This window comes from Monodelphis domestica, chromosome 5 (genome assembly GCF_027887165.1).
Source record: "Monodelphis domestica isolate mMonDom1 chromosome 5, mMonDom1.pri, whole genome shotgun sequence".
Taxonomy (NCBI): domain Eukaryota; kingdom Metazoa; phylum Chordata; class Mammalia; order Didelphimorphia; family Didelphidae; genus Monodelphis; species Monodelphis domestica.
In genome coordinates this window covers 32,849,581-32,868,101 of record NC_077231.1, presented here as the reverse complement: position 1 = coordinate 32,868,101, position 18,521 = coordinate 32,849,581, and the positions used below count along the sequence as shown (strand labels likewise).

Sequence of the window (18,521 nt, the reverse complement as noted above, 5' to 3'; positions counted from 1 at the left end):
ATTATTGGCTTCCAGTTGCCCAATTCTGGTCTTTAAGACTGGTTTTCCACTATAATCTGTTGATTTTCTGCTTTAATCTTTTGATTTTCCTTTTCGGTTTGGTCTATCCTGCTTTTCATGGCTTCCAGCTGTTTAATTTTGATCTCTAATTGGGAATTCCTGTCTTTTAAAGTGTTATTTTCTTTTTGAACTATTTCCTATTTTTCTTGCCACACTTTATCCATCTTTCTTGTTAGCTCTGATTTAAATTCTTCAAGAACTTGTGGCCAATTTCCATTTTTTGAACGTTTTAGATGCATTTATTTGTGTATCCACTTCTGATATTTCCTCTGTAGTCTGGATTTTTCCTCCATAAAAATTATCTAGGGTCAGTCCTTTCTTTTTGTTCCTCTTGGTGTTGGGAGGTTGTTTTTCCTGGGCATTGTTTGCCTTCACTATGCTGGTATTTCCTTCCCTTTCCAGTCAGAAATCTGAATGAGGAGGGCAGGCTCTCTGTGAATGAAGCTAAGGAGTGAGGTTTTTGCCTGAGGCCACCTCTCCAGACTCCCCAGTTTCTAAGATTTTCCACCTATCCTTGTCTGCTCTATCTCCATGCCCAAGATCTGCGCTCTTCAGCTTGCTGGGATCTCAGGTCTAGCAGCCCTGGGGGGTGGGTCCTTGGTGATCTTGGTCAACTGTCAAGGACCTAGAGATGCCCCTTCCTCGATCACTGATTCTAGTGCACTGGGTCTGAATCTAGGGTCTGCACTGTGTGGGGGGTGGAGGAAGGCTGGTCAGCTCATGCTTTGGTGGAAGTTATTTCACCTCCTTAGAGTGTGGAAATGCTCAAATCCCACATACCTTCAATGTTGCGCCCCACTGTGGAGTCCCTTCATTCATATAAATTTTGGGGGGGGGGGCTTTTGAGGTAGTATTTGTCAGTAGGCAATGAGGAAAGGAAGAATCCTGCATTTACACTGCCACCATCTATACCTGGAAGCCTATCAGTTTACCCTTACTTTTGAGAAACTCCAGTACTAAGCACATCTCTTTTGATTTAAATATTAAGCATTTTTTTTTGTTATGGAGGGTTCTCTATTGGTTGAAAGTTTCCTCTCAGGAAGAGCAGCTCTTGAGTTTGACCTTTGCCTTTAATTTGTTACAGCTGATCATTCCCTAGTATCATAGCTATAGACTGCAAAGAGGTTTACAAACCTGTTTGTGATACCTAATTATCCAGAGGATATAAGGACTCCCAATTTCCTCTCCTCTTTAGAGGAAGCTTCTAGCTTGGAGTTTTCTCCCAGGGAGGAGTTGGTACAGGGCCTTTGGTTTCATAAGGCATTTAGAGTTTGACTCTGTTTAATGACCAAATGATTGCCTATCCCTTTTTTCTGATTAAAGAGTGGGTTTTCTAACTACTTGGAAGTTCTGTATTTATTTCTAAGTTAACAATAGTTAATTTGTTCTGTGACCTTGACAAAGTCAATTCTTCCAGAATGTATTCAGTTTACAAATCGGTACATGAAAAGGATTGAGTTGACAACGACAGAAACAACAATTACTTTCTCTCCCAAAGTAGTGTCATGAAAAGAGCCCTGGAATGGAAGGAAATCAGGCTCAAGTTCTAGATCTGCCAATAACTAAAATTGTGGCCTTGGATAAGTTTCCAAACCTTTTTGGGCTAAGCCTCAGTTTTCTCATTTGTTAAATGAGGAAAATTATCTTCCTCTACCTATTTACATCAAGACTTCTTGTATTCTTTCTAGGAAAATCCATGGAAATTTAACGGCTATGTACAGGAAAGGCTCATTGGATTTGGAGTTAAAAAAATCAAACAACTAGGTTTGAATCTTGTTTCTTCTAAAGCAACCTGTGTGACTTTGGACAAGTAATTTTATATCATTGAGACTCCATTTCATAAAACTGATCCCAAATTTTTTAATAATTCAGATACCCAGCCACAATTGGTGGAGAAGTGTCAGTGAAGCTTAGTGGCCTCAGAGGAGTTCTGGCAGTGATTGGTAGATATACACAATGAGGAATCACTCTTTTATAGTCTGGAAAGGAACCTATCTTGATCCAAAACAATGTCACAGAAATGAGTATAGCGGGTGCCAGAAGCAGTGTGATAATTATGCCTAATCAGAGGGCCTTTAAGCTCTGAGTCACTTCAAAGTTGCTTAATGAGAAATAGATGTTAAAAGACTTTTAAAAAATAATTAAATGGCATCCTTTTCCAACCGGAGGAAATACGGTTAGAGAGTGGTAAGAAATGCAAAAATGAGAATTACAAGAGATCTTGAATAACAGGAGCTAATAAAGGAAGTTGTCCTTCTCCAATACTAGGGGACCCAGCCCAAGATTGGTAGACATGGAGAGGGGGGATAGCAGAAGTAGTGGGTGGATTCTGAATCTGAAACCTGATTTAAAAGGTGAACTCGATTGTGCATTTATAATCATAGTGTATGACACAAAAATCAGTCTAGATCAGTCAGTTTGACTGCCTTTTATTCAAGCTCTTTGAGCAAATGGACATAGAGGGGGAAGCATAGGAAAAGGACCTGAAACAAAGGAGTCCTTTCCCCCTGCTAACAGTTCTCTCTGGAATCCATACCAGTGGAGAAACAGGAAACATGCAGAAATACTCAAGTTCTTTTTGCTGATCTTGAGAATGACATCTATCTTGTTTGGGTCTTGGACTACAGTGGTGTCTGATGCTTTGGGAATTCACAACACTACAAACCAACAAAGTTTCCCTATGAGCAACAGTAGCTGAAAGGATTGAGAAGTAGTTCTATTTTTTCAATCTTCTCCCTTCTCTACTCTTCCTAGATTCCATCCCTTTCAGAAGAGATGCCCAGCACCAACCTCTGCAGTGCCCTACATTTGTGTCCTTATTGGATTCTTCCTTCCTTGGGAGGTGAGTAATTTGGCATGCTAATTTCAAAGTCCTCCAAGTCTGGCTGATGTTGTGGTGCAGATTGCATCTCAAAGTCTGTCAATAGAGACAATGGTGACACCAAACCACAAGAGTTAAATAGGCAAAAGGGTTGTCATCCAGGAACAAACTGGAGAGGTAGAGATATGTAGGACACAAAGGGAAATAGAATTCTAGCTTTCAAACAGGATGGAAAGAAGTAGACAGAAGTAGAGAGGAAGAAAGAGAAAGGAGAACAAGATCAGTTACAGAGAATGAAAGAAATGACGGAAGAAAGACAGAAAAATCAACACCACAGATAGAGACAAAGAGTCAAAAACTGAGAGTCAGAGAGAAGGAATTTAAAGAGGAAAAGAAAACCGCCCAAGGAACATAAATTATTAGTCTAAAACCTTATTACTGAAGGATCAGATTTTAAGGTGATGATGTGAATAGAAAGACTCCTAATACATTACAATTTGATTTTCCATTTAAGCAATATCAAATGTTTCATGCCAGGCTGGCAGCTCCTATAAGTATTTGATCACCATCAATTGATATTTCATAAAGTAAATCATTTATAATATTAGTTTAAGGATAAACAAAAGTAGCACATAGAATCTGCTATGAAATATTATTTACTGCCTTCCAGACTTTCAGGCAGAATTGTTGCATTATCTGCATGTTAATATGTATAATAAAAAAACCATATTCCAAAATCCTACTTTGGGAGGTGAAAAACTGATGTTTCTTATGGTTGTTATAATATGGGACACGGACAGTGACATATTTGGTCCAAAAGAGGCAAGTTTTGATGATGAATGTGGGTATAAGGAATCCACCCTGTTTTTTCTTTTGTTTTATGTTCCTGTTCTTCAAGAACTGGCTGATATTTTGTTTACTTTACAATGAGTTGGTAGTATGAAAGTATAAAAAGTCCAGAAGATATCAATTCCTGCTGAGACCCAGAAAGGGAGAAAACTAGAGTCCATTTCTAAAACACTCCCCCCAAGAAATAAGGAGAAATAGAATATATAGCTTTAGGTTAGAGATAAGGTAGAACTGCTTAACTATGAGAGTTAGTAGACCCTACGGGAGGCACTTATGGACTCTGGAGGACTTTGAAAACAAGTATCCTTCTTCATCTGAGGAATGGTCTTAGAGAAGGCTTGTCTGGCTGCAAAAAGATGGACAAGATGGCCTTAGAAGACCTAGGAACTCTTTGTTTCTGTGTCTGACTGTATAAATGAAACTTCTTTCTGGGTCATTAGCAGAATATCAGGCCTAAGGGTTGGGGAGCTGGGTTGGGGAAGGGTTGGCAGTCAAGGAAAGATGTTTTAGCTCCGATAGCTCTTCTTAGTGGATGATGTCTTGGAAATGATGCGCATGCTGGAGCTGCTGCCCCCAATGCTGCGCCCACTGGTGGAGCTGAAACCTCCAACCCCACTTCCATAGCAGAGGCTGCTGCTGAGGCCACCTCCACCCACACAGAGGCCACTGTTTCCGCCATATCCAGTGCCCCCACTGGAAGTAACCACAGCTGTAGGAGGGAAAAAAAATCCTCTCATTTTCTCGTAATGTCCATAATGCTACTTCTCTGAACAGCTCTAATTGTTAGATAAATCTATTCTGTTAAGCCAAAATCTGTCTCCCATAACCTCCACCTTTAGATCATAGTTCTCTCTTCTCAAACAAAGGAAAGCTCAGCTCCCTCTTCCATGCAAAAACTTCTTTAAAAGAGAGATTGTATCTTTCTCGAAGGCTTGTCTTCTCTAGGCAAAATGCCCAAAGTTGTTTCAACCATCCCTCCTGGTAACATGATTTCCATTACTCCTCACTAACTTACTTTGTCGCCTTCCCTCTATTTAATATGATACATGCAGAACACCGTGGGCATGGTCTGATCCAGGAAAAGTATGTGCCACAATAGGTGAGACCTAAGCTTGAATTCCAATTTTGACTCTCACTAGGTGTGTGAGTGACATTGATAAGTCACTTGATGTCTCTGGGCTTTCGAGGAAAAAAGGGATAATAATAATACTTTATAGTTCTTGACTTACAGAGTGATTGTGATGATGTGCATAAAGTACTTAATAAGCTTTAAAGTGCTACGTTATCATTTATTTATTATTATTTATACATCATTTAGAATTTATATATCCTCTTAAAGGGTACACTATTTAAATATATCTAATATGCATTTACATTTGTAACCTCCTATAAATATGTATATAAATATGTTATATAAAAACATAAATTTTAAATTATTGCTATGATGCAAACTAGAATTATATTGGCTTCTTTTTTATTTTTTAAATAGTTGCACCGCATTCTTTGCTCATATGTGGTCAGAGTTGGTTAATCTAAAATATCTCAATATTTTTCATGTTAGGCTATCAAAACAAATATTTGCTTCTCATCCTATATTGGAGCAGATTTCCAAACTAGAGGACATTTAATTTTAACTTACTGATATGAACTCAGTGTTTCATACAGAGCCAGAAGCGATCATCCAGGCTCTAGTCACAAGTACTATAAAGGAACCACATTCCTTCATATTCATCTCCATCTATTAATTTGCAAAAATTCACCAGTATGGGGGTGAATTCCCTCTGGCAAGGATAACCTCAGTAGGTATTGGGACTTTTCCTTAGTTTGAGAGTAACCTGAGCTCTTTTATAGATTTTCCCAAAAGAAGAGGAGAGCACATTTAATCTCATCGCCAGCTCATCTTAGTATTAGAGAATGCTGCTTCCCCAAGAGTTCCTTTTCCCTAATCCCTTCCCAAAATCCTTCTTTTCATTAGTCTGGAACCCCCAACATTTCTTTGATTGGGAGAAAGTACCCAAATAAGAAGTAGAATCTTTGCAGGAATTTTTTTCCAAGAAATTTCCATCTCACCTATGCTACTATTTTGGACAAAGATCTTTCTCTATCCCACTAGAGACAACTTATATTCCCTTTCCCATATCACCCAGTCCACTATTGTCTTTGTTACTCACATATATTCACAGGCCCAACACCTTCTCCAGTGAGTCTGTGGAGAGAAGGAAAAGAGACACTCTGTTTAGTTGAGAAATTGAATAATTTTATTATCCTTTTTCTTTCATGTGAATTATGAGAAGTACACAGAAAGACCCTGAAGTACATAGATTCTCCCATACAAAAATAAGAAAAGAGTAAAGAGGGACAAATAGAAAAACTGAAGGAGTAGGCAATGGTAGAGAGGGAGAGGGAGGAAGAAAGGAAGAGAGGGGGAGAGACAGAGAGAGAGACAGAGAGAGAGAGACAGAGAGACACAGAGAGACACAGAGAGACCCAGAGAGACAGAGAGAGAGAGAGAGAGAGAGAGAGAGAGAGAGAGAGAGAGAGAGAGAGAGAGAGAGAGAGAGAGACAGAGGAAGAGAGACAGAGAGAGAGCCAGAGAGACACAGAGAGAGAGAGAGAGAGAGAGAGAGAGAGAGAGAGAGAGAGAGAGAGAGAGAGAGAGAGACAGAGGAAGAGAGACAGAGAGAGAGCCAGAGAGACACAGAGAGAGAGAGATAAGGGAAGAGGGACAGATAGAAATAAGAGAACATAAAGAAAAAGAGGGAACAAGAATGAAAGCAAAAGTCAGAAAAGATAGAAATAGAGCCAGAAGGACGGACTGATAAAAGAAAACGATTCTTAATGGTACAGGCAGTGACAGTTACAGGTTATGAGGTAACTCTGATATCATATAGTTCCTTCCCTGAATGGGTAGAAGAATGATGGTGTAGATCCACTTCCAAACGTGGAAATTTCAAAACTTGGGACATGGCATGGACTTACTTGAACATTTAACAAGGGATACTCTTGAAGGTCAATATAAAAATGTTCAAGAGCTAAGCAGTTAGGCTTAGAATGTCATGGATGATCATGAACAATCAGTTCCTTTGACAATGGATGTGGGAACCTGTGACCAAAAGAAGCACAGGATTTGGCAGCCAGCAAAGACTTTCCCAGAGAGTAATGGGAACTTCCCCAGGAAATGGTGGACACTTTTCTAGGGATTGGGAAGGAATAATAATGGCTTTGTCCAAGACATTCCACCTCTTGCCTCTGAGTATTTCACTGGCTGTTCTTCATGCCTGGAACACATTCTTCTCATCTTTGACTAATGACTTCCCTGACTTCCTAACAAAAATCGCACTTTCTACAGGAAAACTTCCCCAACTTTCCCTTAATTTTGGTGGTATATTTCTCTTGTTTATTTCCTTTTTATCCTATATTTAAATTGCTTTGAATATAATTCTTTGCATGCTGTCTCCTCTATTGTAAGCTCCTTGAGGGCAGGAACTTTCTTTTGTCTCTTTTTGAATCTTTAGTGCTTAGGACAGTGTCCAGCATATAGTAGGTACCTAATAAATGTTTGTTGATTAACTGATTGATATAGTCTTTGGAAATTCAAAAAAAGTTGCTTAATTTATTGAGATTATCTAACTTTCTTGTGGAACTACATGATGCTGCTGTTTAGGTTATAGATGGTGAAGAGCTGAGTACTCACCTGCACTCCTCGCCCTCTAGCAGCTTCCTGTAGGTGGCAATCTCAATGTCCAGGGCCAGCTTGACATTCATCAGCTCCTGGTACTCCCGGAGCTGCCGGGCCATGTCCTGTTTGGCTTTCTGCAGGGCATCCTCAAGTTCAGCCAGCTTTGCTCGGGCGTCCTTAAGAGCCAGCTCCCCACGCTGTTCAGCATCTGCTATGGCAGCCTGAAGAGTGGCACACTAGTGCAAGAAGACAATGGGGTTTTTTAAAATGCCTAACTTGACAGAAGAATATTAAATATAAGTTCTGTCTCTTATTAGCCATGTGGTCTTGCAAATGATTTTTTCCCCTCCAGGTCTCAGTTTCTGGACCTGTAAAATGAGTGGTCTGAACTAAGTAATATTAAAGGTTTTGTCTAACTTTAAAATTATATAATATTGTGATATAAACTCAAATTATAACAAGATACGTTTGACTTCAAGAAGAACACCGAGAGTCAAACCCAGAGAAGCTATGACTTCTCCAATTCTGAGAACCTTTGAGAATCAGATTGACTCCACCAACATGGATATTTAGGTATCTACCTGGAAGAAGGCAATTCATTACTTTTTAACATCCTTTTGTCCTCTGGGATTTTCTGGTTAATAAATAAGAAGATAATTAATCTATAGTTTATTCTATAGCTTGTTTAATCTGAAAAGGTGGTCAATTTTCCCCGTATGGGAGGAGGAATTGAGGTTATTAATAATAATAATATAGTTAGCAGTTTTATAGTGCTTTAAGGATTGCAAAGTGTTTTACATGTTATTGCATTTACTCACAATGACCTTTGAAAGTAGGTGCTATCATTATTCCTATTTTACAGATGGAGAAACTGAGACACTTAGAGGTTAAATGACTTGCCCAGAATTACAGAACAAGTGAATATCTGAGGTAGATTTGAATTCAGATCTTCCTGACTATATCCACCATTCCATCCATTGTGACACCTATTTATTTAATCTCAGGAAGACTTTCTTAATATCCCAGGTTCTGAAGAGAAATTATGTAATTGAAATCATGAAATCCCATTTCCAGGATATTTTAAAGGCCCAGTCTGGTTAAGTACAGGTATTTTAGAAGTTGAGATCATGATTAAGATGACTCCCATGAGTCTTAGCATACCTGCTTCTTCAAATTGTCAATCTCAGAACGCAGCCTCTGAATCATCCGATTCAATTCAGAAATCTCCATTCTGGTGGTACGAAGGTCGTCCCCATGTCTACCAGCAGAGAGCTGAAGTTCCTCATACTGAGAAGAAAGAAAATAAAACACCAAATATAGGTAACATTAAAAGAATAGGGATGACTGAGGCTAGAAACAAGAATGCTGAGGTTTTCTGGTGCCAAATAAGTCTGTGAATTTCATATTGGTGACTGGATCGTTAATATTTCCTTCACCCAGACCATCATCAAATCCTGAAGAGTTATTGTACTATTTCTTAGCCCTTCTCCATTCTGTCCATTTCTAAGCTACAACTACTCTAATCTAGATCTTCTTCTAGACTGCCATGTTAACATTCTCATTTTAGAATTATGACTTCTACTATCTTCTCCAAGTGCCATCTTAATCTCATCCCTTCCAGGCTCAAGGACATGTGCTTGCTCCCTATTGTCTCTGATAACAGATTTACAGTCATTTCCCTGGTCTTTATGGCATCCTCTCCTACTCTATCACCTAAGACTTCCTGGTTTAGGATTTCTACTCCAGTTGGTCAAATCTAGTCTTTCCTACCACATCAAACATTTCCCCATGATATTCTCTTTGACATATAGGATGTATGTTTGCCCTTTTCAGTTAGCCCTGTCTCCCTTCTGCCTTATATCTTCACTACACATTCTTTTTCTCTTTGGGAAACAAATGTTTTCACTTCCCTTTTCGTCTACCAACATAGACATCTGTAACTTAGTTCAATCATTTCTTATCTCCTTGACCTCATCTCTCTCTGTGTGTGACTGTACATAACCCATGTCCTTTAACAGACCAAAAGGTTCTCTAAGGGAGTGACTGAACACTTTTTTCATCCCTTCCATAACTCTGAAGTTCTCAGAACAAGATTCTACCACCCACAGGAGAAATTTAAAACCAAGGAACGAGTTAGTGAGTGGCTTTCTGGCTCCAATGTAGTTCTCCCTTAACTTCTCACCTTTGACTGGTACCAGGACTCAGCTTCAGCTCGACTTCGGTTGGCAATATCCTCATACTGAGCTTTCACTTCAGCAATTATGCTGTCCAGGTCTAGTTTGCGGTTATTGTCCATAGATAGGACCACTGAAGTTTCTGAGATCTGAGCCTGAAGTTGAGCCAGCTCCTGCAATAGAACGGAAGTTAGAAATATGGGAATTGGGGAATGTGTGTGTGTGTGTGTAAGAAATGGAAATTGAGAGATGAGACAAAGGGGAAAGAGTGGTGAGAGAGATGGAGAGGAAGAGAAAGGAGAAAGGAGAAAGGGGAAAGAGGTTAGCAAGACAAAGAGACAGAGGAAGAGAGAGGCTGTCTCAAGTTCCTTTAGAGAATGAAAGAGATATCGTGTCCTGGCTTCTAGAAGAGCATCTACCATGGAATAAAAGCTCATTAAGGTATTGAATCTTGTATTGAGAGCTGCCTTTTTTAACAGGATGTACATTTTAACCTGTGGCTCTACCACATACAATGTGAACTTGGACAAATCAATTTGCAATATATTTTTCTCTTCTATAAAATTAAGGGATTGGATTATATAACCTATAAATTTCCTTCCCAATTACATGAACAGAATTATAGCCAATTCTTTTAACTGTGCTAATGGGAAGAGACAATAGTATAGATAATCCTAAATGGATTGCCTGAATAAAATTCCCATTTGTTTGTTTTTAAAACCCTTACCTTCTGTCTTAGAATTGATACTAAGTATTGGTTCTAAGGTAGAAGTGCAGCAAGGGCAAGACAAGTAGGGTTAAGTGACTTGCCCAGAGTCACACAGCTATGAAGTGAGTGAGGCCAGATTTGAACTCAAGACCTCATATCTCTAGGCCTGGCTCTCAATCCACTGAACCATTTAGCTGTTCCTCTCTTTGCCTTTTGAAAAAACCTTCCTTGAAAGGAAGAATGAGTCTGTGAATGCAAGATATAGTGGTTTCCAACAGGGTGCAAGTGGGAAGGAGAGGAGGTGGTACCTTCACTGGTGTGATAACAACATGAGTCAATCCAGCAAGAAATTCCAAGAGATAGATGAAAATGAACTGAAAGGGCTAGAAGTTTGGAGGAGAAAGACTAAAGCCCTCCTTACCGCCTCATAGAAAGCCCTCAGAAAGTTGATTTCATCTGTTAGGGCATCAGCCTTAGCCTCCAGTTCCACCTTGTTCATGTAAGCTGCATCCACATCCTGAAATGCAAAATCGGAAACTATTACTCTAACTCTTGTTCTTCCCAGATTTTAATTCTCCCCTCAGGCCCACAAGGCTGGTTGAACCACTTCTATTCAGCTGGGTGAGTGAGTTTCCAAATGCCAGGCTATGGGGTGTAGCTTAGGGGTGGGGATTCTGGGGGTGAGGCTTAATGATCATTTGGGTGATAGCACTTTGGGGTCCCTGAAGCCATGTGTAGGATCTAGAATTTCTTTCTCTGTTTCACCTTAGAGAAATTCAAGGTTACTGGACATTTATCAGCTGTAGTGCTTTCTCTAGGTCAAGGAGTTCTTAACTTAGGGTCAGGATATCTATGAAGTTGGATAGGAGAAATTACACCTCTATTTTCATTAATTTCTAAGTTCATTAACTTCAATTAGCATTTCCTTTGATTATTTAAACATAGGTCACTGAAAGGGAGTATAAAACCTTCACCAGACTGCCAAAGGGGTCCACATTGCAAGAATAGATTAAGAACCTTCATTCCAAGTACATCATTTTCATCTGATTGCACTATCAGGAAATTAAGCTGCCCATTCTCCAAACAACTTGACCTCTTTAGCCACTGAGACCTTCTCCCAGACTCGTCTCTGCCTTAAGATGACCTCCTCCCTCTTCTTCTCTTTCCTTATTCCCAATGCTGTCCCACAATACCTTCTTGGAGACCAAGCTCCCAGCTTTGCTTCTTCACAACCTATTTCAGCTCTCCCAAGCTCTGCTGGACAGAGCACTATCCATCTGCTTCTGGTTCTGCTTTTGTTTTATCTCTGAGTCCTGGACATGCACCCTCTTTTCCCCATCAGCCCAGAAGGTCTCTTATTTCCTCCTCAATGCTAGAATAGCCTCCCCTGTTTCATTCTAGAGAAATCTGAGCTAATTGGGAATTTTTCTCTCAAGGGGAATGATGTTGGGCAGAACAGAGAGAGTATTAGAGCATCTTGTTCTTCTCCGTCACCTTCTTGAGCACCACAAACTCATTCTCTGCTGCTGTGCGTCTGTTGATTTCATCTTCATATCTGTGAGAGTGAACAAGAGGTTAATTTACATTAACATCAGGGCTTGAGCTTAAGGAAAAGGAAGCTTTTCAGGTGAGGAGGGTGAGGTCACTGCTCCAAAACAACTTGGTAAGACTCCATGGATGTTAAGCCACTAGGCAGAGAGGACTCTTGTTAAGAAGAAAAAAAATAGATGGGGGAGGTGGAGGAGATCACCCCATAGCCAATGAACCCCATTGTTCTGCACCAGAGAAACCAGACTTGAATTCTCACTCCACCCTGATTTTCTATGACATCAGAAAAATCATGTAATGTCTCTGGGTTTGTTTCCTTACCTCTGTCATAGGGGAGCTAGGATATCCCCCTTTCTGTTCCCTCTCACTGGGAGATGTCAGGAAGGTGAATTATATTCTATTCTTTTTCTCTGGGCAGCCTTCCAGGATCCCACAGAATGAATGATCTGTCCCCTGGCTCCCAGTCGTTTTACCACATTTTTGTGGAATGAGTCCAGGGATCAACCCTCTTCCCCCACCTGTACCCCATGCCTCCCAAGCAACAAAAGGAACAACAAAAGGAGCTGAGAAACACTGTCATCTCCCTTTGGGGGAGTCTTCACAAGAACCTTGAGAATTCCTGGCTCTTGTCAGGGCAAGGTGGAGGCATCCTATGAGTCCATTCACTTCCCCACAATCACAGGGTGGAATTTAGAAGGGAAAGGTGTGCAGTGGAAAGAATGCTGAATGAACTGAACTTGAAATCTCAGACATGTGTGGTTTGTGTGACCACAGTCCTAATGTGTCCTGCTACCCATCTTCTTGTCTAGATTGGGATGCTACCAGGAGAGAAACAGCCTGGTCTTTTTAAAAGAACTCTTCCCTTCCATCTTAGAATCAATATTGTATATTGGCTCCAAGGCAGAAGCGTGGTAAGGTCTAGGCAATGGGGGTCAAGTGACTTGCCCACAGTCACACAGCTGGGAAGTGTCTGAGGCCAGATTTGAACCTAGGACCTCCCATCTCTAGGCTTGGTTCTTAATCCACTCAACTACCCAGCTGCCCCCCATCCACCCCATTATTCAGTGTCTTCTTAAAACAAATTTTCTCTGTCTCTCCATCTCTCTGTCTCTGTCTCTGCCTCTCTTTATATGTCTCTCTCTCTCCTTCTCTGTCTCTTTAAGTCTCACTTTCCACATTTGTACAATGGGAATATTAACCTTTACCCCACCTACCTCTTAGGCTATTGGCAAGACCAGAGAATCACTGCCTCTGAGAATCAAAAGGGACCGGGGTAGTCATGAGTCCAATCCAGCTCCAAAAGGGATCCCTACTCTAACATATCAGACAAATAATAATTTCTGCTTGAAGACTTCCAAAGAGAATGAATCCATAACCTCTCAGAGACTTCTTCTTGTTTTGGACACATCTCTAATTGCTAAGAATTTTTTTCCCCTCCTGAAATCAAGTCTTTGATTATTCCACCAATTAATTACTCCTGGACCTTCCCCCAGGGCCAAACATAATAAGTCTAATCTTTCATCTATATGACATGCCTTAAAATACTTGCAGACAACTATCAAATGAAGTAATGTGTTCAAAGCATTTTGTAACCATAAAGTGATATATGAGTATATATTATTGTTATTCAAATCATTAATAAATGCTTGTGGGACAAATTTGATGAATGAAAAATAGCATTAATTATTTTATACATTTCATATATTAGCTGTGGGCTACAGATTTAAAAAATTAACAATACATTTATATTGTACTTTGTGGTTCCAAAATTATTATAATATAATATCACCATTCAAAAAAGCTGGCCACAGAGAAGTTAAATGACTTATCCAGGGTCATCTAACTAGTCAATGTGGAAGGTGGGTTAAACCCAGATTTTTTTGAATCTAGACCCAACACTATAACATTTTTCCTCCAAATGCTGTTATTAATTTAAAAAGAATTAAAACAAAATGAGATAATTCCTTTCCGTTAGAGTCACAAATATAATGAAATATACTATAATGTTTTCAACTTTTGCCTCTGTGTATGTTGTAAGTGCATGTACCCTAGGTGGATGCTGTTTCCCTCATCAAACTGAGAGTTGCCTGAGGGTGGCAGCAGTTGTCATCTCTTTCTGGATTTGGCTTCACATTGTCTTATTCTGTTGGATTCTACAAATAGTAGCTACATTATGGGTGCAAAGAAGCTGGTTTTACAGGGCATTTAGAGTTGGAGCAGGTGCGTGGGAACAGTGTTATGAGGTTATTCTGAATGAATTTCAAGTCCTTCCCTCATGATGCCTGGTCTAGAGTTCTGCCCAGCTTCCTGAATCTAGTCTATTCTTCACTCCACCCTCCTAGTGTTTCTGGCCTCTCCCATCACCCTGGGTTATCCCTCAGATCAGGAGCCATATCTTCTAGCTCTAGGTCTCAGAAATACCTAGAATATGAGTGGGCAGGAGAGGTGCTCAGGACAAAGAGGTAAACGAGTTTCTGGCTTTTGTTCCTTTCACACTCACTTGTTCTTGAAGTCCTCCACCACATCCTGCATGCTCTTCAGTTCAGTTTCGAGCCTTGCTCTTTCTCCACCCAGGCTCTCTAGCTGCCTCCTCAGGTTGTTGATATAGGTTTCAAACAGGGGCTCAATGTTGGCTTTGGTTGTCTTATGGTCCTGGAGGATGCTCCATTTGGTTTCCAGGACTTTGTTCTGCTGCTCCAGGAAGCGAACCTGTTTCCCCCAGAAAAAAGATAACCTCAAGCATTCTGAAACAACAACCTCACTTGTACATGTATAACCCAGATTGAATTGCTTGCCAGCTCTGGGAGGAGGAATGGGAGGGAGATAGGGAGACAATCTGGATTATATAACTTCAGAAAACATATGTGGAGTTTTGTTATTTCATGTAATTGGTAAAATAAAATATCTATACTAAAAAAAACTCTCTTCTGTATCTAGAAAATATTTTTTAAAAGTCTATTGTTAACGAAGTAGAAATATTGCAAATCAGGAAGCAGATCTCCTTCCCGGTTCCATTTCTGAAAAAGAACTGGTGTTAAACAGCTGGGTGGTGGTGGTTCCATTTGGGAGACGAAATAGGAAGGGTGAGTGAAAGGATGCATGTGAAAAGTGGAAACAGAATAATTCCACGCTGTTTGGAATGCCCAGGAGAAGCAGTGCTGTTGTTTCATTTCCAAGACACTTGTCTCTCTTCACCATTTATGCAAAAGAAAGAAGACTACACCAAATAGTTCCAAAATTGTATGTCTTTCATGTTACACAGGTTTTGTACAAATCTACGGGGCTTCAGTCCTCCCTGTAATTCAGGAAAGCTGAAATGAGAATGTGAGATGTAGAGCAAAACCAGGCCTGATCAGTCCCAACTGCTAGAATTGTAGAGGGTGAGATGTGGGCTTTCTCTCCATTATGGTGGGGGAACATCTTATACTTCAGATCTCATAATTCTCTGATGGTTGGACTCCATAGGAGTTGGATGGAAGGAAGCTGTTCCCTTTAACAAGATCTGTCTCTGGCTCTTTGTGGGAGGTGAGGGGAAGGAGATGAGTAATTCCTCCTCTCACAATTCTGTGCTCACATATCAGAAATTGAAATCCAACAAGCCATCAAAGAACTTCCTAAGAAAAAATCCCCAGGGCCTGATGGATTCACCAATGAATTCTATCAAACATTCAGAGAACAGTTAATCCCAATACTATACAAACTATTTGACATAATAAGCAAAGAGGGAGTTCTCCCAAACTCCTTTTATGACACAAACATGGTACTGATTCCAAAACCAGGCAGGTCAAAAACAGAGAAAGAAAACAATTCTGTGCTCAATTGAGTTATCTTTCCCAGAAACCCATTTGCTTTCTACTACATCTCCCTCAGTCCAAACTCTGAGGGATTCTTCCCCATCCCCACTCTCAACTCAATTTGTCCAGGTACCAACATTCCTAGTAATAACTCTTTTGAAATATAATAGAATTCCCACTGGCCTCAGAGGCAGGAGAATTGGGTCTTTCTTTCTAGAACTAGTTGGATATCCCTGGGTGAATTACTTCCTCATTTTGAGTTCAAGTTTCCTCATCTGCAAAATAAAGGATTGGATAAGATGATCTCTTAGACCCCTGCCAGTCTGTACATTCTAGGATCCCTTGCTACTAGTTTGACTCTCTAGATTTAGTCAAGATCTTGACTAATATCTTGACCCAATGTAAGCTTCTGGCATCATTCAATCTCCCAGGACTCAGCCTGGGTGGCTTAAAAGATGGTTCTAATCACCCTTATCTCTAAATAACATTTTTCAAACAGAGCTTTTTGGTAGGAGACAAAAGTGACTTCATTGAATTTTTGGCAGTTGCAGTCATGGGATCTTCCATCCATTTAGACTCATAAATGAAAAATATAAGGATCTGGGGGCAAGTAGGTAGCTCAACAGATTGAGAACGAGACCCAAAAATGAGTAATCCTGGATTCAGATCTAACCTCAGACACTTCCTAGCTGTGTGGACCTGTGCAAGTAATTTAACTCCTATTGCCTAGCTTTACTGCACTTCTACCTTGGAACTGATACACCATGTGATTCCAAGATAGAAGGTAAGGGTTTAAAAAAATAAGAGAAAAGAACAGAAAAGAGAAGAAAAGAAAAGTGGTCCCAGAAGCCATTTCTTCCAAGCATTTCATTTTATAGTTGAGTAAACTGAGGCCCAAGAGTAAAGAAATAACTTACCTAAGGTCAACATAGTTATTTATAGACAGTAAAAAAATAGAACTTAAGTCTACTGACCAGGGTTTCTTCATTATATTTTGTTGCTAATTATTATTCTTTCCTTACCATGATATCTGACATGTCCCATTCTCCTCCTTGTTATCAAATAATGATAGAAATAATAGATAGAATGATCACACCCTGATTCCTCTCTGAACCCAACTACAGATCTAGCTCCCTCTTCTCAGAAGTCATGGAAGACTAGAAATAGAAGCAGAATGGGGAAATGCCGGATCACTGTCACAAGATGAAAAAGTTTAAGAATTGCCTTCATGGCAGTGTCCCTGGCATAGTTTACCCAGAGAACAATCTTGGAAAATGACACGTTTTACAGAATTACTGAATTCTAGAACTGGAAGGATTCTTAAAGGTCATGTAAGTGATGTGACTTCCCCAAGGTCACATGGCTAATTAGAGAAGCAGGTTGAAGAATAGAATCCAGATTTCCTGAACTATAGTTTCCAGACACTTCAAATTTAGAACTGAATTATTCAGGTCATTGTCGCTGTTATTTCTTGAATAAGAAGACAATCAAGCAACTCCTGTATTAAGTGGAGGCTGAGAAAGAGAAAAGGAATAGAAAATGAGAAAATCATATATCAGAACTATGGGAAATGTCCAAGAAACCAATCAGTGTGCTCCCGGGCTCAAAACATCTATTCCCTCTCCAGAAGAAGGACCAAAAGCAGATGTTACTTCTACCTTCTACATACCTCTTGAATCATTGGGCAGATACCCCGTTGCTCTCAGGCAGACATCCACCCTTGACCAAGTTTGTAATAATTTCATTCTATTTTTTAGCTTGATTTAGTCTGAGTTCCTATCAGAAAGAAAGCCATCTCATTCCCAGTCACTGTCCACTGAGAAAGAAATGATCTTATTATGGGTGCGAGAGACTTCTAAACATGTGACTAACCCAACAGCATCATTCATGAATACGGAATTCCAAATATTCTCTGTCTTCTGCTTCATCTGTAGGAAGACCAAAGAATATTAAGAGCCTTAGAACCTGTCCATGGAGTAGAATTTCTTGGGTTGAAGTCAAAGTTTCTCACTCTCTCTTCCCAAACTTCATCCCCAGCAAGATTTAAAATTACAGATTAATCAATAGACCACCAGGCAAACAGGTTCTTACCTTGTCTATAAAGGAGGCAAATTTGTTATTTAGAGTCTTGATCTGCTCTTTCTCTTCCTTCCGAACCTTCTGCAGGGATGGGTCAATCTCCAGGTTGAGGGGAGCCAGTAGGCTCTGATTAACTGTAACTTCATGGATGCCACCGGATCCTGCCATCATTCCACCTCCATACCCATACCCCCCAACCCTATATCCAATGCCTCCATACCCCAAGCCACAACTACCCCCATAACCAGCTCTGCTGGAGCGATATGCCCCACTGACAGAGATCCTTTTGCCGCCTACAAGGTTGTGGAGGCTCCTGGTCCCAAAGCCACCCCCAAGACGGCTCCCACTCTTCCCTCCCTGGGACACAGACACAGAGCTGAAGCTGGTCCTGCAGCCTGGAAGGAGTGATGCCGAAGAGGCACTGAAACTCCGGCTACCACCAGTGGACTTGATGCTGACGGATCGTTGAGCCATCGGGAAAGTGGATGCAGAGAGATTAAAGAAGTAGGACTGTCAACGAAAGGAACAGAGATACTTCTCAATCGTGTCCTCTAGAACCCTAGCCTTATATTCTCTTTGGAAACTGGGCTTGGTCAGAGAAAATCACAGACCACTGCTTTGAATTCATCTCCTTGGCATGTCTGGCTATGGTCCATTGTTCATGTCCCACTAATAATCACTGAGAGAATCATGAACACACCTACCAGAGGCAGGACCAGACCTGGGGTTTTCTGAGCCTGTGGCAAGAGCAGATTCCAAAGTACCCCAAGTATTGCCCCCAAACTCTGACACTTAATATCTCCTCATT

At 40.4% G+C, this 18,521-nt stretch overlaps 1 protein-coding gene across 1 annotated transcript; it reads right to left on the bottom strand.

Annotated features, from left to right (window-relative positions):
* Nucleotides 1–2,482: 2,482 nt before the first annotated feature.
* LOC100026882 (keratin, type II cytoskeletal 6A-like) lies at nucleotides 2,483–18,514 on the bottom strand. Its single transcript, XM_016427155.2, has 9 exons — nucleotides 17,726–18,514; nucleotides 14,341–14,549; nucleotides 11,787–11,847; nucleotides 10,714–10,809; nucleotides 9,592–9,756; nucleotides 8,571–8,696; nucleotides 7,425–7,645; nucleotides 5,902–5,936; nucleotides 2,483–4,439 (listed from the first exon to the last, which is right to left on the bottom strand). Exons 1-9 carry the CDS (start codon nucleotides 18,185–18,187, stop codon nucleotides 4,237–4,239), a joined length of 1,578 nt encoding a protein of 525 aa, XP_016282641.2. The 5' UTR covers nucleotides 18,188–18,514; the 3' UTR covers nucleotides 2,483–4,236.
* Nucleotides 18,515–18,521: the final 7 nt, after the last annotated feature.